The 19981-nt window shown below is 40.5% G+C and overlaps 1 protein-coding gene across 1 annotated transcript in view; it reads right to left on the bottom strand.

Moving 5' to 3' along the window:
- LAMA3 (laminin subunit alpha 3) overlaps positions 1-19981 on the bottom strand; it is a 110244-nt gene that overhangs the window by 48914 nt on the left and 41349 nt on the right. The window contains exons 16-31 of the mRNA XM_069004624.1: positions 19219-19271; positions 18733-18838; positions 17727-17826; positions 16720-16876; positions 14438-14570; positions 12875-13017; positions 11458-11558; positions 11192-11345; positions 9680-9840; positions 7671-7779; positions 5566-5663; positions 3058-3223; positions 2502-2628; positions 1334-1473; positions 840-955; positions 108-319 (exon numbers count right to left, since the gene is read on the bottom strand). Coding sequence (XP_068860725.1) covers positions 108-319; positions 840-955; positions 1334-1473; positions 2502-2628; positions 3058-3223; positions 5566-5663; positions 7671-7779; positions 9680-9840; positions 11192-11345; positions 11458-11558; positions 12875-13017; positions 14438-14570; positions 16720-16876; positions 17727-17826; positions 18733-18838; positions 19219-19271 — 2076 coding nt within the window. The remainder of the gene's footprint in view (positions 1-107; positions 320-839; positions 956-1333; positions 1474-2501; positions 2629-3057; positions 3224-5565; positions 5664-7670; positions 7780-9679; positions 9841-11191; positions 11346-11457; positions 11559-12874; positions 13018-14437; positions 14571-16719; positions 16877-17726; positions 17827-18732; positions 18839-19218; positions 19272-19981) is intronic.

Genomic DNA, 19981 nt, shown 5'->3' with positions numbered 1-19981 from the left:
AGGATCAGGCTCTACAGAGAAAAGTCAGGCTGTTACATCTGCAGTAAATTCAGATGATTAACTAGGTGGTCGGGTCAGGAGCTGAAGGAGTGCAAGGATGTACTTACACTTGCAAAACGGGAATCCATAGTAGCCAGTCTGGCATCGGCTGCACCGGCGACCGATGACGTTGGGTCTGCACACACACTGCCCTCCCAGGGGGCTGCACGTAGGGCTCGTGGCACCTGCGCTGTGGCAATCACATGGCAGGGCTCCATTGTTGTAGAAAGCCACCAGTGACCTTACAGAGTCCTTACAGAAGGCTGATGATCGTTCTGGGCTATTTAAATTGAAATATAAATCATGTAAGTTCTGGCACTCAGGAATTGTTATGAGAGTGCTTTGCAGTGGTTCAGTAAAATAGGGTTCTGTCTTTCAAACAGTTTGACATAAGGATGGCATCAGCACACATGCAAGGATAGACTTTAAGTAAATTAGGAGTGAATGGCTTTGAACATGCAGGTAAGAGACTGTTTTCATAGCAAGTGCATATTAGTTTTATCAGTTCAGACATGCCAAGCAAAATCCAAATACCAAAGATGGAAATACCAAAGACAGGAAGATGACACAGATTTTCCTCTTTTGTACTGTGAGCAATAGAGCTCTACCTTTACATTGCATTTGCAATAGGAAGTCATGGAAAAATGACTCATGGAAATTTAATGGGCCAGCATAAGCCATGAAAAGCATTTTATTGTAGCATAATTATAGGGATTTAAGACAGCTCTTTAATACAGAGTAAAAGTAAGATTATTCCCAGTTTATTGTCAATGTTCAGTTTTTCAGAAAGTGATGCTTACTCAAGATAAAAACTGTTTCCTCCACATTGGCTGATAAAATCAAATGACTTGTCCACCGTCTTTTTGTCAAGAATTTTGTAACTGTAGATGTCTGCTGGAACAACTAAGATATTTTCCTTAAAACAATAAGAAAGCTAAGTTGTACATTTCAGAGAAAAATGAAAAGGCATAAGCTAAGGCATTTACATATTTAAATGTTGCTTCATTATACATTCTGGATTGTTTCAAAACCTGTAAGATTTTAACCAAAACATAGGAAAATAAACTTTGCATGTGCCGCTCAAAGTTGTGGTGCTACAAGCAGTGTACAATAAAACCAGTGCAGAGTATCTTAAAAATTTAAAATAAAACCAAAAGCAGTGCAAAAGATCCTAAAAATCTGAAACACAACATTAAAAATTTTATCCTTTTTGGCTTTCATCTTTGCATCTATCTCTGAATGAAGGGTGAAACAGAGCATAACATTTTCAAGCACATTTATGTGATACACGTACCAGAACCAGCGTTCTTCCTTCCGGTATCATCACTGTAACAGAGACTCTGGGTTCAGAAATGTCAAGCTCAATTTGGTTTTCTGCAATCACCTGAACCCGACAGCCAGAAGTATGAGGGCAGAATGAAGCATTGAAAGTACCTAGAAGAAAAAATATATTGGGTTTATGTGAAAAGGTTTTGGTTGCAGGGGGCTACTGGAGGGGTGGGTTCTATGAAGCTTCTGACAGCTTCTCCCATGTCCAACAGAGCCAATGCCAGTTGGCTCCAAGACAGATCCAACACTGGCCAAGGCCAGGTCTGACCATGGTAGTGCCTCTGGAATAACATATTTAAGAAAGGTGAAAAAAACCCCTCTCAAGAGCAGCTACAGCCAGAGAGAGAGGAGTGAGAACACGTGAGAGAAACAACTCTGTAGTCACCAAGATCAGTGAAGAAGGAGAGGGATGAGGTGCTCCAGGTGCTGGAGCAGAGATCCACCTGCAGCCTGTGGAGGAGACCCACGCAAGAGCAGGTGGATGCCCAAAGGGGTCTGTGAATCTCTGGGAAGCCCACACTGGAGCAGGTTCCTGGCAGGCCTCATGACCTCAAGGAAGAGACCCACACTGGAGCAGTTAGTGAAGAACTGCAGCCCAGGAGAATGACTCATGTTGGAGAAGTTGGTGGAGGACTGTCTCCCATATGAGGGATCCCATACTAAACCATGGGAAGAGTGTGAGCAGTCCCCTGCTGAGGAGGAAGGAACAGAGGCAACCTGTGATGAACTGAGTACAGCTCATATTCTCTGTCCCCATGTGCCACTCATGGGAGAAGTTGAAGAAATCTGGGAGTAAAGCTGAGCCCAGGAAAAAGGGAAAGGTGGAAGGAAAGCGTTTGAATATTTGGCTTTAGTTCTCATTACCCTGCTCTGATTTGACTGGTAACAAATTAAGCTAATTTCCCCAAGTCAGGTCTGTTTTGCCCACGTTGGTAACTGGTGAGTGATCTCTCCATGTCCTTATCTCCTCCCACAAGCCATTTGTTATATTGGCTCTCCCCTGTCCAGTTGAGGAGGGGAGTGACAGAGTGGCTTCGGTGGGCACGTGGTGTCCATCCAGAGCCAACCCAACACAGCTCCATTTCCCAAAATGCTGAGAAGGGAAAGGGGTTAGATCAAATGCAGATGCCTACCTGACCACACATATCCTGCATTCACACGGACTTGCACAGGGAACACTGGGTGTGCCAGCTGATAAAAATGTACCACAAATACATATCTGCCCAAATGGGGCACTCTGCCACTCAGGGTGATCTGGTTCTGGAGAAACAAGAACAGCTCTGGTATTAAATCACGGAATCACAGATTATATTTGTTTTGTGAAACATTCTTGGGCTTATCAGCTGTGCTAAGTACCCCCTACCTGCAGTGAAAGCGAGGGGGCTTAGCATCTCTCAGCAAGTTACAGTTCTTCAAGGAACACAGCATTACAACTGCATGCTCTGTTTGCCTGCCAAGCACATTTAACATTCTTCTGCAGTCTGTGAGACTGCTGTGTAGCTCCGAAAGAAGCTGCTGTTTGGGTTTTTTTTTCCTTTTCTTTATATTGTGTCTGTGGCTTGCTCAGTTTGCAACATTTTCATGGTATCACATCATCCAGTTTTGATTCTCTTACAGTGTTTCATCTATTTAACTTTACTGAGAACATCTTTGTGACTTGCGAAACGAAGTTTTCAAAATATGAGATACCTGTAATGGTGTCAAGGTGACTCCATGAACTGAATCAGCAGGTAAAGTGGCACTCAGTGGATCATGGAGTATATTCTCCTGTACTTCGGAAATCTTCCCATCTTTGAATGCATCCAAAACCAAAGCTGCTGGTGGAGTTTCAAAAATGGAGGGAATGCATGCTGCACTAAACACAGAACCATAGTAATTACCCTTGGGGCCAGGAGAAAGTTCTAATCATAACAGGAAAAGCTGCTGAATTAGAAAAGCCAATGTATCAGACTGTATTGCAATTGATAATGCAATAATAACCCCTGTACCTGTTTGGATTCTTGGGAAATGATCATAAAGTAAATGAGAAAAAGAGGTACGGATTTAACTTATAAAGGGGAAAGTGTGTGCACTTTTAATGTATTACCTGATTTTATTCACACAAAATTTCCATAACTTTAAGTTTCAGTGGAAAGAATTTGCTAAGGAAGAGGAAACATAAGGGAATCAGGAGTGTTAAAAATTAAATATACTTTAGGCAATCTAGTTAGTTACATTCACCAGAATCTGTACTAATACTGAATTCTCATTTCTACAAATATTTACATAGGTGTAACCCTTAAACATGCAAGTTTTCCCACTGAAGTCAATGGGATAACTTAAGTACTTAGAAGTTAAGTATATTCTCAAATATTCGTAGAATTGGAGCCAAAATAAATAACAGTACTCCTTGAAAGCATCCTTATTCATTCACTGCTGTGTTTAACTATTTCTTCCTTGGCATATTTAATTCTGGGATTGAGAGAAGAATTTTCCAAGACTCCACCATAAAATATTTTTGGGGGTTTTCTGGTTGTATTTGTTCACTTCTTGTAAGTACTCAACAGACAATGATTAATCTTTGCTCCAGACAGGCCCAGAACTGGAATGGGAATTATGTTTCAGGGCCAGAACTGAGATGTATTTGCCAGACCTGTATGGGAAATCATGTGCAGCATCCACTTATAGTACTGTTAAACTGAGCCAAGCCTTTGCATCTTTCAACTTGATGAACTTAAACACTTCCAGGAAAGCAAAAATGATACCAGATAACAGCAAAAACAAAACATAAACCTAAGCTCCAAAGGGGGTTCAGCCTGTGTTTTAAAAGCAGGGAAAAAACCGAAACCTTTATGAGCTACAAGGCAGAGTGCTAAAATGATGCAAATATAACAAGAGTTTTAAAACATACCCAACACAAAACCGAAGTAAAATGTGTAAGTTTCTACATTAGTTTTATTTTGAATCATGTTTTTCACCCATCTTCTTTCCCCTGTTTTACTCAGAATATAAATGCCTGGATTTTCAAAATAACTTCAGTGACAGGACAAGTATCTTCAGTCTTAGAAAGCTGTTCTCAGTGCTAACACTCTGAGCAGGAGAATTAAAGCTGTGATTCAATGCTATGCATGCTTGGAAGCCAAGCACAGTCACATGTTTTTATCCAATTTACTATCCAGATTTTTCTGCTTTCTATTTCAATTCAACCCCTGTATTAGAAGCTACCATCTGGAAAACTATTAGACCAAATCACCAACTCATTTTGCCTCTTAAGTCCTGCAAATGACATTTACTTTTACTTTGAGGTCCTTCCCACTGCTAGATCAGTAGGAACAAAGCCTTAGGAGCAGGCATCACGAGGCACATCCTGGGGAGTGCAACAGGCACTGAAATGTGGAGGTCCCTAATTTGGGAGCTGCAGTGACAGTTCCTCTCTGTCCCAAAGAACAAAAGATGGAGAGGGGAAGAGTTTCAACAGGACAGAGCAGATGCTCTGCGGAACCCAAACCTGACCACTTGGGAAGTGAAGGTTCAGGTTCAGATCTTCACAGCAAGAGAAGAGCTGTCAGCCTGGATCAGCCAAGCAGTATATGCATCCCCTAATTACTGGTCCTATAAAGTATGATGGAGAAGAAGGATCAGCTGGCATTGCTGTGTGAGGTGAAAGATGAGGGCACATCTACCCTAAGGGCCCCAAGATGAGACAGACAAGGGAATGGCTTGTTTGTCAGGTGGGGGTTTATATGTTGAGTAATTTGATGCTGCCAAGTTTAGCTGGTGGATTTGTGCCCGAAAGGGCAGTCACTTCCCACACCTAATGAAAAATTAACACCATTTTGGGACAGCTGAAGCAGTAACATGCAGAAGAAAACTCCAGATGGCACAGTAAGCATTTCAGGCCACCAAAGCAGGAATGATTCTCCAGCTTGGACACCTGTCATACTGGATGAAGTGTGAAAGATGCATGTTTTCTCACACATCAGCACTGGGTAGTTCAGACGGGCCAGGAAGAGGCTGTTATTAAAAAATTCCTGTGCAAAGATTGTCTAGATTAACACTAACACTTCAGCTTCTTTACAAAGACTACTTTGCAAAAGTGGCCTACAAACCACCTGTGAGTCACTGAGGAAAGCTTCACTCAAAAGAATTAAAACACCATTTATTCTACCTTTCAAGGTTGTTCTCAGATAATAGGAAGGATAAAACCAAGCAAGTTACCTTCCATCACTGGTACTCCTGTAAGCAGCTATGCACTGTACTTTAGGATCCACGTATTCTGGAGAAAATTCTTCAGCTGATATAATGCAAACCTTGTGCTGAAAAATAAGCACAAGGCACAATTAAAAAAAAATATCATAAATAACAGGGCCAGGCCTGAACAGGAAGGATGAAGCCTAATTTTAGCATAGGGAGATAAGAGCCCAAAGCCATGTTCTGTCATGGACCTCCCACAAGATTTTGGATCCCTTTACCTCCCTGTACCTCAATGCCTGAGGGTTAAATAGCATTTTTCTGTCCTTGTCAAGGGAATATTGGCTGTTCAGAAGTGAAATAACTAAACCATATGTGTGGTAAAGTGAAAGGCAGAAGACCTTGCTGAGAAGCAAGGCAAGGAATGTAGAGAGGTATGAGGGAAAAGCCCTCATCTGTGGTGTCACAGACTTTTGGACCCTGGGGGAATTCCCATACTTTCTCAAATACAAACACTTGGTCGTGCAAAGTCCATGGGAGTGAGTTTCAGTGATACCAGGATTTCTCTCCCAGGATTCAGAACTCATTTCAAAAGAAGCAAGACGTCATATGGGATCTTTTATTTTAACTAAAAGTAGACATGATCAAATGAATCTGTGGTAGTTCTGCTGCACCCATGGTGGTAAGGACATAAGGGAAGGCTTGTGGGTAGACACAAGAGTATGCACTAATAAAATATATAGGAAAATACATATGCACAAGTTACAGAACTTATCCATGAACTACTTGAAGAGGAGATGATGATGTCCAATAAGCAGTAAGACAGCTAGCACCAAGTAGTAATGTAAGTAAAAATTGCTAAAGGAAAATTCATTATGCAAAGTGATTTAGTTTGGAAGAAGCTCCTAAGGGGGTTCAGCCTGTGTTTTAAAAGCAGGGAAAAAACCAAAACCTTTATAAGCTACAAGGCAGAGTGCTAAAAATCCCTTTTCCTGGGCAGCCAACACTTGGCCTGTCCTGCGTGTAACAACTCACAGGGCTCCGGGCCACTGCAGCAGAACAAGGGTACATCTTGAAGCTTTGAACAGCACTTCTTGAGTGGCTAAAAAGTTAGTCCTAAGTACAGTCTGGGTTTAGGCAGCTTGTCTGTATCATTATGAGATAAAGACTATCAAGTTGTAAGAGTCTCTTTTGACAGACAGCCTCAACAACCCCATTTCTCCTTTATTTAGACTCCAGCGTTGGAGGTGGCTCCCATTTGCCTCTTTGGTCTGCACGAAGGGATCACACCCAGATCTTTAACCCCAGAACTGCTATCACTGACTTAATGATTAGTATCTATATACCAGAAGCCCTTCTTTTCCCCTTTCCCATCCTTAGCTAAGTGCAGCCTCTACAATTAAAGATTGTGAAGATTGGCTCTTGCTAGCACAGCAATTGCTGCAGAGAGCTAACAGACAATGTAAAAGGTATTAGTTCACACTGACTCATGAAATGAAGAAAGTATGTATCAGCTGTTAGTCCCAATAGTTCTTACTGGCTGGGTTTGAACTCTAGATTTTAACAAACCCTGTGTTTCTAAAATAGAAACCATAAACAACACATAAGAAAATTCAGTCTCCAGTAAAGTATATTCCTGGTGTGGCCAAAAGAGGTCAGTGAAGGCTTTTTATTTAAAATATCTAAAAGCTATATGACTAATGAATGCATTTATTACCGGAAATAAATGCATTTATTACCTGAATTTTGTAAGAGACACAGGAAACTCCTACATGGGTTTTGAGGATTTAGAAAAATGGAAGATAAAAAAAGAAAATAAAAAACTAGGTATAAAAGCTACCAGAATATTTTTCATTTAGAGTTTACTTGCAGAAGAGAAAGGGGAACTAAAAGAAAGCACAAGAAAGCTGGAAAAAACCTTACCAATAAAGGCAAAGTTCTGTTTGTCTTTGAAACTGACAAGTTTTGCCTCAGCATTCTCTGGGTATATTTGAAGCGTGTCTATTCAAGCATCTAATATACATAATTTCACACATTACCTTACGGAATGTGAACATAGGGAGACAAATACCTTTGTTTACCCAATTAGGGAATAACTACTATACAAAAGGGAAAAGAAAACATCAACTTACCAGAAAAAAATTAATGGATGATGCCTTAAGATGTAACTTTGTGTCTGCTAGAAGGTCGTAGGCTGCAATGCGATTCCTGTCATCAACTACAACGCTGCGACAAAGGAAACTGAGACAGAAAGCAGGATTAAGGATGAGCCTGCTGGCATTGCCACGTTGTTTAGGCTGTCACCTAGCCTCACTGCCTGGCTGCTGGGTAGCCACAGCACCTAGCCCTCCTGCTGGATGATCACTAACCTGCCTGTGGCCACTGTGGAACATGCACTGTCCTTGCCAGTGAGACACAGGATCTACCATGTACAAAACACTGCTTATCATGGGTGGGTTGCAGCTGAAGCCTCCAGATCTCAGCTCAAACACCCATTTGAGCTACTGGCTTGAGTAGGATGTGGACAGACATAGATGCTATCTGCAGAGGTTTCCACGCTGTGTAACATGGTATGTAACTAATATTCTTCTGCCTGGGCCGTGCTCCTTGAGGTGCCAACACACACCAGTTCCTCCTTTCCACTACTGCCATGTGAATCAGCAGCTCTTGCCCACACAGTGGCAGCTGGGCAAGGCCTGAGTTTAGGAAGCTATTCTGTACACTGAGATACTCCTCAATGCAAGTGAAAAAACAGGTTTGCCTCCTGTGCAAATCAGAAAACGTGGAAGTTTCACTCTTGCTTAAAGCAGAGATCAGGAAAAAGGTCATCTCAGGGCTAAGGACATGTAAAACTAGAGAAATATAGGTCCCTTACTCATGATTTGCTGAAAGCTTGTAGTGTTTTATTCTCTTACCATGTTTTATTTGGAATAACCAAGCCCACAGAGCTGTAAGAAAGTCTGGCACAATATTTCACAGATTCTACAAGGTACTGTTATCTACATGTACCTCACTATGTCATTGCCTGATTTATTTTTTATCAGAGGAGACTTGTACCTTCCTGTTTGGGAAAGATGACACAGCACCTCACTCACAATGTGACCATTCAGTTCATGCAGAATGTCTGCAGGAGGGATTTGCTGCATTGCTACATTAAAGCAGCAAGGGCTTTCCTTGTATTTTCATGAGCATGTTTTTAATGGGTCACATAAACAAGTATGTTCGAAATCAGCCCATAAAATGTATTTGGGGGCAAAAACCACCAAAAAACCCAATGAAATGGAGGATTTATAGCAAGAAGTTTGGGGCTCCAAGTGTTATGTAACAGGCTAAAGTAAGAGCTTTCCCCAGCAATAACCTGACAAGGTCACTGCTCCACATGGCTCTGCTCTGTATCTCAAACATGCTGATGAAAATGGTTTTTCTCACTGAGCAATTTCATCCTGAATATCCCTAAGCCTCCATTCTGACAAACACTTGGCTTATGGGGGATGCATGTCTGTAGCTCCCTGGCATGGGGTAGGCTCTCCCAAGGGCTCAAAATAAGCTGAGGTGCTCAAGTGTTAAAGACAAGCTCACTCAGGACAGGCAAAATCTCTTGGGCAGAAACATCTGCAGTAACCTCATCAGTCACCAAGGATAAAGAATTTGACTGGAGACCTTGCCTACAGCCTAACAGCCAGAGGATGACTACACAGAATTTCAGAGACCTTTATACTTCTGCTTCAGCAAATCTTGTTAGAAACACTGGGAATGCTCTTGTAAAACTGGCTGCTACATTTTTTATAGTCAAAGCCCTTGCACACACTTTCAACTAAAGAAAAGCAGTGCAGGGATCTGTAGTCAACAGCAATGCTCTTCCACTGGACTTGGAGAGTAATAGTTTATAAGGATTTAAGAATATATATAAAAAAGTAACTCTTTGTACAGGAAAACAATTCACTGAAGCAGTAGCAATATTTAATGAGTTGATTGCACAAAGAGAATTAAAAATCTGTATGAAATTCACAGAAGCCTGCATTTTTAAATCACCCTAGAATCGGAACAATCTACATGGTAAAATGGATCCTAATTTATAAAAAGTATAATTATATTCCAAATACTTATTTAATAATTTAGTGGTTACTTCAGAAATTCTTACCTGTATTTACAACTGTATATTCTCACTCTGCCTTCAGTGACAGGTCCAGGGCTATGTATTGTTACCTCTGCAGTGTATATCTGATCATCTTTGTTGGCATATTCAAAAACCAGAACATAGCGACCGACTTGAGGAACATTTATGGTCATCTCCAAATTGACCTGGTCAAAATAAATCAAAAAATAAAAAAGTAGTTAAATTTTTCACTCCCTTTTCTTGCAGGAAGCTCCCATTTCCTGCTCCCATTTCCTGCTCTTTTGACTGGTCAGCAACAGTCCAGGGCCAGTCCCGTAATGTCTCAACAGAAGACACCCAGCAGAATGCAAGCAATGCTTATAAATATAACTTTGTCCTCTAATCAGAGTCAAGCAAGTTCAAGAAACAGCTGCCATTATAACAGTTCTAGGAAAGATCTTAAATAACCCTGGGAAATGAATATATTATCATTTCTCTTCTTCCCAGCAGAAAGGGAAGAAAGGTAATGATGCTAAAAAATTGTCACCATCATCTCTAAGCTATCCTTAACAACATGTAAAAACTGAGTTTACTTCTCCACTGAAAAAATATTTCCAGGAACAAAATTCCTACTATAGCAATGCTGCATTTTGATTCCCTACAAAGAGCAAAAGCATCTTCTCCAGCAAACAATAACACTTGGAAGCATCAAGGTTTTCTTTCAGGTTACTTGCACAAAGTGGTTAATACAATATTTGACGCAAAATATTTCTAAGTAGTTAAGTGCTGTGGTTACAAAGGTTTTGGTCCAGTTGACTACACAAGTATTTTCAAACTTAAACTGGTTTTTTCTCAGTATTTCCTTAGGCTACAAACACTTAAACATGTAAATAATTCTGTCAACAGCCCTCTCGACTTCACTGCAATTATTCATACCAGAAAAGTTTTGCACATGCATCAATGATGAAGCACCAGAGCCTGTGGCATGTGAGTACTCCTGCTATACTTGATATTTTTAAAATAAATATCCAAACACAGTAATAAAGGGCATAATCATTTTACATCTCTGTCACATAGTTGATAAAATACCTTATTTTTGCCAAACACACTTTTAGCAGATCTTTTCATTTCATATAACATGTTTTGCTTTCAAAGGACCTACAGCAGTGGCATAATTGCTTCTGCTTGTTTTTCAGTAAAGCAAACATTTTACCTAAGTGTAGCTATTTAAGAAAGAAAAGATTAATTTAGAATGATGTATGTACACCTTTTCTGCTGATAAATCATTATGTCACTTCTTATGCCTAAAGCAGAAGGATTTTTATTTAATGAAATGCTTTTGCCAGAGTGGAATGTCCACTCCAGTCACAGTTATAAATCTGCCTACACTGATACTTCTACACAGTTTCGTGTAAAATGCAGACCTTGGTGTAGAGTCTCTTTTAGGGATGTGCTAGGATTTGAAAATCCTGAGCTGTAAATCTGCAATCATTTTAGTCTGGTAGGTTTATAGTCAACAGCACAGATGGGACTGCAATTAGCAGGCAGGAATCTGACCTCTCTTCCACTGATGTGGGCCATCGCTGGCTGATTGGGAATTGGCTGTCGCACAGGTATTCTTCTGGATTCTCCCCCGTGTCTGAAATGCACTGCCTCTGAGCCAAGGACACAGGAAAATCTGCCCAGAGGCAAATGCTGATAGAGCAAGCAGCTTACACAAAAAAACAACAAACAAAACACAGGATTATTATTGTTTTCAAGTGCAGCAGGATGATAACAAAATAAACCAAGGCACTGGTTTACACTGTAGCCCATCTACTGACTGTTCTGCTGAAGCAGGCCCGGGATGTGTGCAAGGCTCTGTAACTTGGATCTGCAACAGGGATGCCTCGTAGTAATCACTAGGTAACAGCACCAGATAATCCTAAAAACAAAGAACACAACAAACGCAAAAGCATTCAAACAAGGACAAAAAGAACATCTATCACCAGGCTTTCACAATGTAACAATGAATGAAACCAATCTCATAAACAATTTGTACAGAGGATATCTGCAAGATGTGGGTGGGGCTTTTTGCTGTTATTACTTGGGCCAGTAACATCACAATGTGTCTCCCTAATTCTATAATTTCAGAAAGATGGTATGAAGGCAGCTGCCCTCTGATTAGGGAAACTCTGAAGCCACTCTCCCATCATGTGCTCAGAAAGGAGCTTCCCTGGCTTCTCACTAACACACAGCCAGATGCCTGCAGTTTTCATCCAGGAGTGCAATGCAGAAGCACACAACTCAACTCTGGGTGACTCCATACAGGAGATTCATGTATCCCAGATGACTTGATTCAAATATCCATCTAACCTATTAAGATGTGCTTTAAAAGCTGGTATATTTTTTTTCTGCCTTGCTTACTTAAATTATTACATTAGTGCTTATGTATAGCAACTGTTAATGTGAGAACATGATGGGCTAAGATAATTAATACCTTTTCAAAGGTATTAGTAAAAAAACCCAGCACAAAAATACTGCCACTTTCAGCAAGAAATATATTTGCAGGCTCTTTACTAACACTTCACATGGTATTCCATAAATTTAACACAGCCCCAGGCTTAATGACTAGAGACACTGCTTACTTTTTATCCCTGTACAAAATATATCAGAATTTCAGTATGGTGTCTTTGTGATTATACATATCTAAGGTTTTTCATAAATGACCACCTCAAACCATTTCTCTTTCTCTAGCCATTTCTTAGAATTGCTGCTAGAAAATTTTTCAGTTTTTCAGTGAATGAAAGGAGAGAAAAGATGGGACGACAAAAGCAGTCAGAAATTGACCTGCTCATAATGCAGCCCATCTTATAACACGCTTAGGAAGATTTTTTTGTCAAGAGACTAAGGCCTGGGCTGAGCTAAGCTCTAGACACAACACCTGATATGTAAGAAATTACTAATTTTTGTGAGCATTTATGCTTTGTGCTGTATGTTAATAGTACTTCATCATTTGAAGGTACAGATTCCAGATAGACTTAAAGTCTGTAAGCAGAAGAAAAATTAGAGCAGGAGAAAGTCAGGGAAGAAATAAGAAAAAAGCAGAAGTGTAGATTTTCATAATTGTATTCTGCTGCTTATACTCTTTTTACTAGTGCTGAATTTTACTTGTTTGCAGGGTTCTTCCCAGCAAATAACTCCAGAGCAGTAATTTCATTACAACCTTCAAGCAGTTGTTTTCCTCAATTGTTTTCTTACCAAGAGGACTTCCTCTGCCATTATACTGACAGTCCATGTGCCTGGAACCAGTGAGAAAGGCTCTGTGGAGCTTTTTCCTGGGATTGTGATAAAAGAGGGCTCCTTGCTGGGTGGGAAGACAAACTCTTTGCTCTGAGCAGCCCCTGCCAGAAAAAAAAAATCAAGTAAAAACATAAGTGACTGTGTAAAATGTCTCTACTTGCTTAGTGAGCTGGACTGATAATTTGATCCATTAAACTTTGTTTGACAGGAGCTGATCAATGCTTTTCAGACAATATGCATTAGAAATGCACTTGACCACATACAGAGCTATGCAGTGGTTGTTGTTTTTATTCTTATTACTCTTGAGCAAATTGGTACAGAAAAGCAGAGCTCTGCCCCTGTAATGACCAGACCCCTGTAATGAGTTTTGCCATACTCTGAAATGGTCACTTTTTCAGTTTCCCCTTCCATAATTTTCCATTCAACCTCTCTCTGCACTGACTCTCAGTATGTTCAGCTGACACAAGACCTGTTCTTGTGTGACTTTAAGTCAAATACTCCAGGTATTGGAGGGTCTCAGTAGCATCTAAAATGTTTACTTACAGACAGGTAACTTCTAGGCAGAGATGATAGGCCAGCTGTGGATGCCCCATCCCTGGCAGCATTCAAAACCAGGTTGGATGGGGCTCTGAGCAACCTGGCCTAGTGGAAGGTGTCCCTGCCCATGGCAAGGGGTTGGAACTGGATGATCTTTAAGGTCTCTTCCAACCCAGACTATTCTGTGACTCTGTGTACTACAGAAATATAGCTGTGGTATGCTTTGTCGAATAGAAGTCATGAGGATCAATTGTTATGAATATTAAAGGTTTCTTCTTCGAAGACTCTGGACACAGACAAAATCTGGTTCCCTGTCTCCCAGTCACTAGGAGCCAGTGATGACTACAAACTGCTGCCACCCTGCTGAATGGTGTCTGTGAAGTCTTCAGTTTGGTCTTACTTGAATTACTAAAAGGATCTGTAACTTTACTCCAATCAGTAAGGCACGAATAGTAAGACATAATTCTGCATATAGGCTTGGTATGCCCCTACCATTCAAAGGATATGGAGTAGTTATCTTTTATCAGGGCCTGAAAGTCATCACATGTTTTCGAGGTCTGTAATCAGAACTAACTTGGTAGACTGGGTTCATCATTAAACAAATGTTAATCATGGAATGAAGGCAGAGGCCACATTTAAAACTTGAATATTAAAGACAAGTAAGCCTAACTAAGTGTTGTTGCCTCTTCTTTAAAAGCTTCATAGAACCCGCAGTTCAGAGCTTCCAAGTACAGGACTGAAAATGCTGAGTGTGGCAAACATTTGAAAAAAAACAAGTGTTGATTACTATTGCAAGCAGGGGTTTCATGCAAACACAGCCACATCAATTTCACAGCAAAAATGTACGAGGAGAAGCACAAAAGCACTGACACTGTTAAAAGTGATGCCTTTGAAGCAACATTAAAGACTTGACTTAGGTGCACCTTGGAAAGCCTTCTCAGATCTAACATTCCCCTGACCTGTTGCACTGCTGATTGCACCTACCTGCTCCGGGCTGAGATTGACAAGCAGATATGCGACCAGATAATGTTTCATCTCCAGGGTTAATATACCTCAGGATAATGCGAAATAAGTAGAGGTTTGATTTTTCCACATTCAAAGTTATCCTCACTTCATTCTGAAAAATGGAAGTTAATAAACAAAAACAGCCATAAAGTGCTGAATAGAGGAACAGTTAGAAGCCATGCAAGCACCAGACTAAAGTCCTACAAGAAACAGGTTCATGCAGACAAGTATATACTGGAATGGCAATGCTGGTGTATGACAGAGGAAGACAGGGAAGCCTAGTGAGAAAATTAATTCACTTACAAGTATAATTAGTGCCAAAATGTTTTCCCTCAGCAACTGAGATCTTCCCTTTAGAGCTTTTTGAGCCCAGGCTGACATAGCGGAGGACTAGGTGGAAGAGCTTAGGGGAAGCCACAGTGATAGGCACAACCACCTCTGGCTGGGAAAAATAAAAAGAAAGGGAAAAAGGAGGAAAGGAAAGTACATTACTTGTTACCAGCACCCAGAGAAAGAAAAACCATTTGGCAAAGACAAAAGGCATGGGCAGCTTACAAAAGAGCACAGAACAAAATCTCCTGTGAAATAAAACTCTCATTGAATACCAGTTGATCCAGAAGGACACAGAATGGCTGAACTAACATGTGTGTTGATACCTCACCTTGATACACAGACATTATTTTACTGTTATTCTCCCCAGTCATGCCATAAAGGAGGCATATGGTATCAAGGGCTGTCAATATTCCTGCCTTTCCAAGGAACAGGCCACAATCATCGATCCTAGTCTGAGATCCCACAGCATGCAGACACCTCAGATTGTCACCATAGTTCTGATCCTCTACCAGATCCTGCAGTTGCTAAGAGCTGCAATACCAAGAATGCTGTCCTTGTCCTGGGGCTGAATTGGCACCTCCAGAGCCACAAAATTCTCAGCATTCACACAGCCCCATTATTTAGTTTTCAAAAAACTAAGAGACATGTTAAGGGTCCGCGGTGGATTCGCAAAAGACAGGACTGGTGCAATCTCATGAGTTTGGTTTCTTTCTTTCCATCCTAAATCCTAAAGCTCCCCTCACTACCCAGCTCCCACCGGTTCATCCATCACAATCCATGTGCTGTCCCTTTCCAAGCTACTTGTGGCACAGCAACCTCCCCACCACTGGGGTCCACTCTGCTTCCCCAAATGCAAAAGTTTTCTCTGTTTCACACATCTGAGAACAGAACAAAAAGCCTGTACAAAATGCCACTAGAAAAGAAATGCAAAAAGCAGCTGAATTAGAAAGCAGGCATTAAGAAATCACAGATACTAAAGAGTTGCCTTAATTTATGAATGTGGAATAATACTGAAAATTTAAAAAATTATCTGGGATTAAAAAGACCCCAAGACCAAAACAACAAAAGAAGAAAGACTGAAAAATGACGAACATAAAGGAAATCATTGTGCACTGGTTATGTGCTTATGTCTCATGCTATAGTGATTCATTAGTCCCCGGACAAATGGAGGCTGGACACAATTATACTAAAGCAGTACTTTCAAGATGAGTGAACAAATCCCATTTATTACTCAAACCTAATGTTTTAAAATCCTGCTTCACTTGATCAGCAGTTCAGTCCAAAGCCAGAAGCTCCCTTCTCAGAGAAATTATGGTGACTTTCTACCTGTGATTTACTTATTCCCTCAGCTATTGCTTAGTTTATTCATTGTCTGTCATGAAACTAAAATAAATGTTGCCAATACAACCCTACTCACAACTTCTTTTACTGAACCACACACTTTCCTATTTGCTGTAACAATACATAATAAAAGCTGGCACCTTTCTCTTCTTTACCCAATACAAGATGACTTGAGTGACAGCACTGTGATTGTACCTGAAAATCTTATGGACACAGACTGCCACAGAACTGCCAAGCATTAATCTTCTGCTGTTCTTGGCATGACAAGAATTTCTGCACTTAGTATTAAAGACTTTAAAGCTATACGTTCCTTTCTTTACCCCTACCTCACAAAAAAACAGCCTCAAAGAACATCTCTGATGAAGACACACTTGCTGAAGCAATGTGTGAATGACCTGACAGTAATACCAACACTCACTAATCCAAACAGCAGCACAGTGCCAAAGGGTTTGGATTAGTGAGATCCTGTCCTTTTTTCTGTCTTTTTTCCATGACCTTCCACCACACAGCAGCACTATAAAGACATATGTGCCATGCACTTTTGTTTCCATTTTCACCCCAAAGTCTTGAGTGAAATACCAGCTTACTTGTACAGAGGACATCAGGGCATATCCTCTCCAACTGAAGCTAGGAAATTCCTGATGATCATAGCCAAACCGAACTTTCCCTCCTTCGACAGTAGCACCATCTTCAATCTCAAACTTCATGTGGTGCAGATCAGGAAAAAAATAGTTTCTTTCAGGCCTTTCAAGGAGAAAAAACCCACAACAAATCAAAAAAGAATTACCAGTCATTTATGATCTACATCTAAGGGCAAAAAAACAGTGGAAGGGAGGTGATCTACTGCTGACTGGGGAATTCTGACAGCAGCTTGTAGATTCAAGACAGATGGAAAGAGGGATGCAACGAGTTTTCTTTCCAGAAGCTTTTACAGCTTTCATACTTTTTCCTATACAACTCTTGATAGATATGCAATACTATTGCAAAACTGGTATTGGTTATTTAAGGAAACAAGTCAGAAAAACTTATTAAAATATAGGAAGGAAACTGCCCGGGAAAATTAATATCAATAACCAGTGCAATTTAACAAGTTAATTGTGGTGATCTGTTCACCCATTCCTTTTCCTATCCCATATTGTTCCCCCCGCTTTCCCCTGCCCCTAGCCCTGGCCACTCCCTCGGGCTCTCCCTGTGATAAAACCCCCTTGCTCCCCAACCACGAGTCCCTCTGCCTCTGGGGATCACCGGGACATGATGAAACAGTGAAGGTCCTCTGGAACCCTCATGGAGGGTCCCTTCTCGCCTCCTTCGCCGTCACTGTGCTGTAGAGCTGACAGCCACCGGAGCAAGAGCGCGGAGCCGTCTGAAATGGACTGCGGGAGGGCGGAATGGCTGCCCTGCCCTGAGCAGCCCCGCTGAGCTCCCAGGGAAAGCTGCAGCTTGCTAAACCAAACCCAGCACTACAACAGTTAATTATCAACAAATCCAACAAGAAATTTGTCACATGAAAGTTTAACAAGGGACTTATGGACAGTTTCAAAAGAACTGTGCTGAAGCTCTGCCAGGAGCTCCCAGGAGCTCCAGCTGGACTCACTCCCGACAGGTCGTGCCCACGATGTGTGCCCTGCACTGGCAGCTGCCCAAGGGCTGGGAACAGGCTGGGCTGAGGGATCCTCCAACGTCACACTGGCAGCCTGTAAGGCCAAGAGCAAAAGCCAATCAGAAAAAGAGTGACAAAAGTTATCAGAAAACACTCCAGGGCTTCAACTAATTAAGCACCATTAAGGACTTGTTTCCTCCTCCCAAAGCATAAGCTGCAATTATTTTGAGTTTCCCATGTTTGCGCCTGTGTTTTTTTTAATTTCTCCTTAGAATATAACAAAAGTCACTTTAAAAAAAACCTGAAATAATAGACCATGCCACATTGATAAATGCAGGGCTGCAGTTTTGCAGAACAGCTATTCGGATGTTTTCCTAGCAAGTCAAAATTTCTGCAGCAATATCACAAATAATAATTATTTTAAAAAACCCCACAAACAACAAAATCTAAAACCTAACTTCGAAAAATTGCAAGATGTCAATTTTTCGAAGTCTGGTACCCCAATATTTAATCTATCTGACAAAATTACAATGTATGTGTTCATATAAAATGCATATTTTCAACTGACACTGGACAACAATATTGAATGACTCTCTACAGGAGACAGGACTTGTGGCACCAACTAAAGGACACCTCTAGTAACGAGGTATATAATATGCTGTACTAAGGAACAAGTATGTCAAGGCTAAAAATTTCAAGCTGGATTGAAAGGCTGCGTGCTCCTAAAAAAGTATTGATGTCACAGTATAAAAGCACCCTGTTTTCTAAGACATGCACAAAATGACTGGGAAGCACAGTGGTAACATCTGCCTTGTTCCTTTGCCTGCTGAAAGGCAAAAGAGGAGTCACACAGGTTACAAGCAACTACCAGAACCAGTGCACAATGCTGTGCACATGAGTAATTCAAACATCCCCATTCTAAAAGCACAGCCTAACAAATTCCAAAGACTTCTGTGCTAAGTGCAAATGTTCCACTAGAGATGTCCTTTATTCATTTTACCTTGGCAGCCAAAGTAATTCTTTTTTTCAAGAGCATAATAACCAGCTTCACAAGTGTCACAGGAGTCTCCACAAACATTAGATTTGCAGTAACAGTGCCCATTTTCCTGTGAAAAAAATAAATTTAATCAAAAATGTTTCAGTACCTTTCCAGAATTTTAATCTTTCAATACTCTGAATTCCCACTAATTCTAAAGAGGAAAAACTTTCTAATCTCACCAAAAAAAACCATTATCTGGACATTATTTCTGTCATTTATCATCTTCAATAAACAGACTAGAAAATACATAAACTCAAGAAGACAAAAATTTTTTAAAGCTTTATACATCCTACGGATGTATAAAATTGACTATTTGCTGTATAGAACTAGCTGTTTTATGTTCAAAAGCAATAAACAGTACTAAGATTTCTACCTTAGAAAATGTTACAATAATTTATCTTTACAATAATCAATTTAATGAATATCTTTCTTTTAGTTTCACTTTACCTGCTGACATTCTCCAACTCCACTTAGTGTTCCACTCACATCACACTGGCATGCTGTACAGATGAAAGAAAAAAATGACACCTGCATTTCATCTTCTTGTGATACTTTGCAGGGAAAAACCCCACAACCCTGGATCTGCAATTTGGAGTCAAAGTGCCACAAGGTGGATTTTACTCTGGAAGGTTCAGAACAGCAGACAGATAATGGTATGAGGTGAGAAGAAAAAGAGGAGAAAGAATGAGGACTTCTAAGTATGTGTGATTTCCTGGTGTGTTTTAAAGTGATCTAGCTTGTATTTGACAAAAAACAGTATTGAGTTTGAATTGAACAGAATTGAGTTTGAATATTGAACAATTGTTTTCTTTCATAGAAACATTCAGACAATTGATACAAAACAGCGTCTTCCAGCCAGACCAGCAACTTCCATTCTGCAGTGATACTCTGGGACCAAATCAACTCTCCATATGAATAGAAATGGAGAAAATATTGCAGGGAGGAGCTGTGCTGACCTAGAAATTTGGAGAAACCCAGTACTGACTCTTTGACTGAAGGCAGAGAAGATGAATTATGTGAAAAGTGCAGTACTTAATATTTGAGGAGTTGTTTAGTATTTAGAGATCTAAAGTAAAAAATGTAATGACACCATTATCAGGTCTAAAGCTACTCATCCTATCTAAGTGGCTGTCGTGGTGGAATCTGTTCCAAAGAAAATAGTTGGAGAGAATCTTTAAAGATTTTTTTATCTTTACCCTTTTTAATCTTA

This window comes from Aphelocoma coerulescens, chromosome 2, assembly GCF_041296385.1.
Source record: "Aphelocoma coerulescens isolate FSJ_1873_10779 chromosome 2, UR_Acoe_1.0, whole genome shotgun sequence".
Taxonomy (NCBI): Eukaryota; Metazoa; Chordata; class Aves; order Passeriformes; family Corvidae; genus Aphelocoma; species Aphelocoma coerulescens.
The sequence above is the reverse complement of the archived record's forward strand: the minus strand, read 5'-3'. Positions and strand labels throughout refer to the sequence as shown.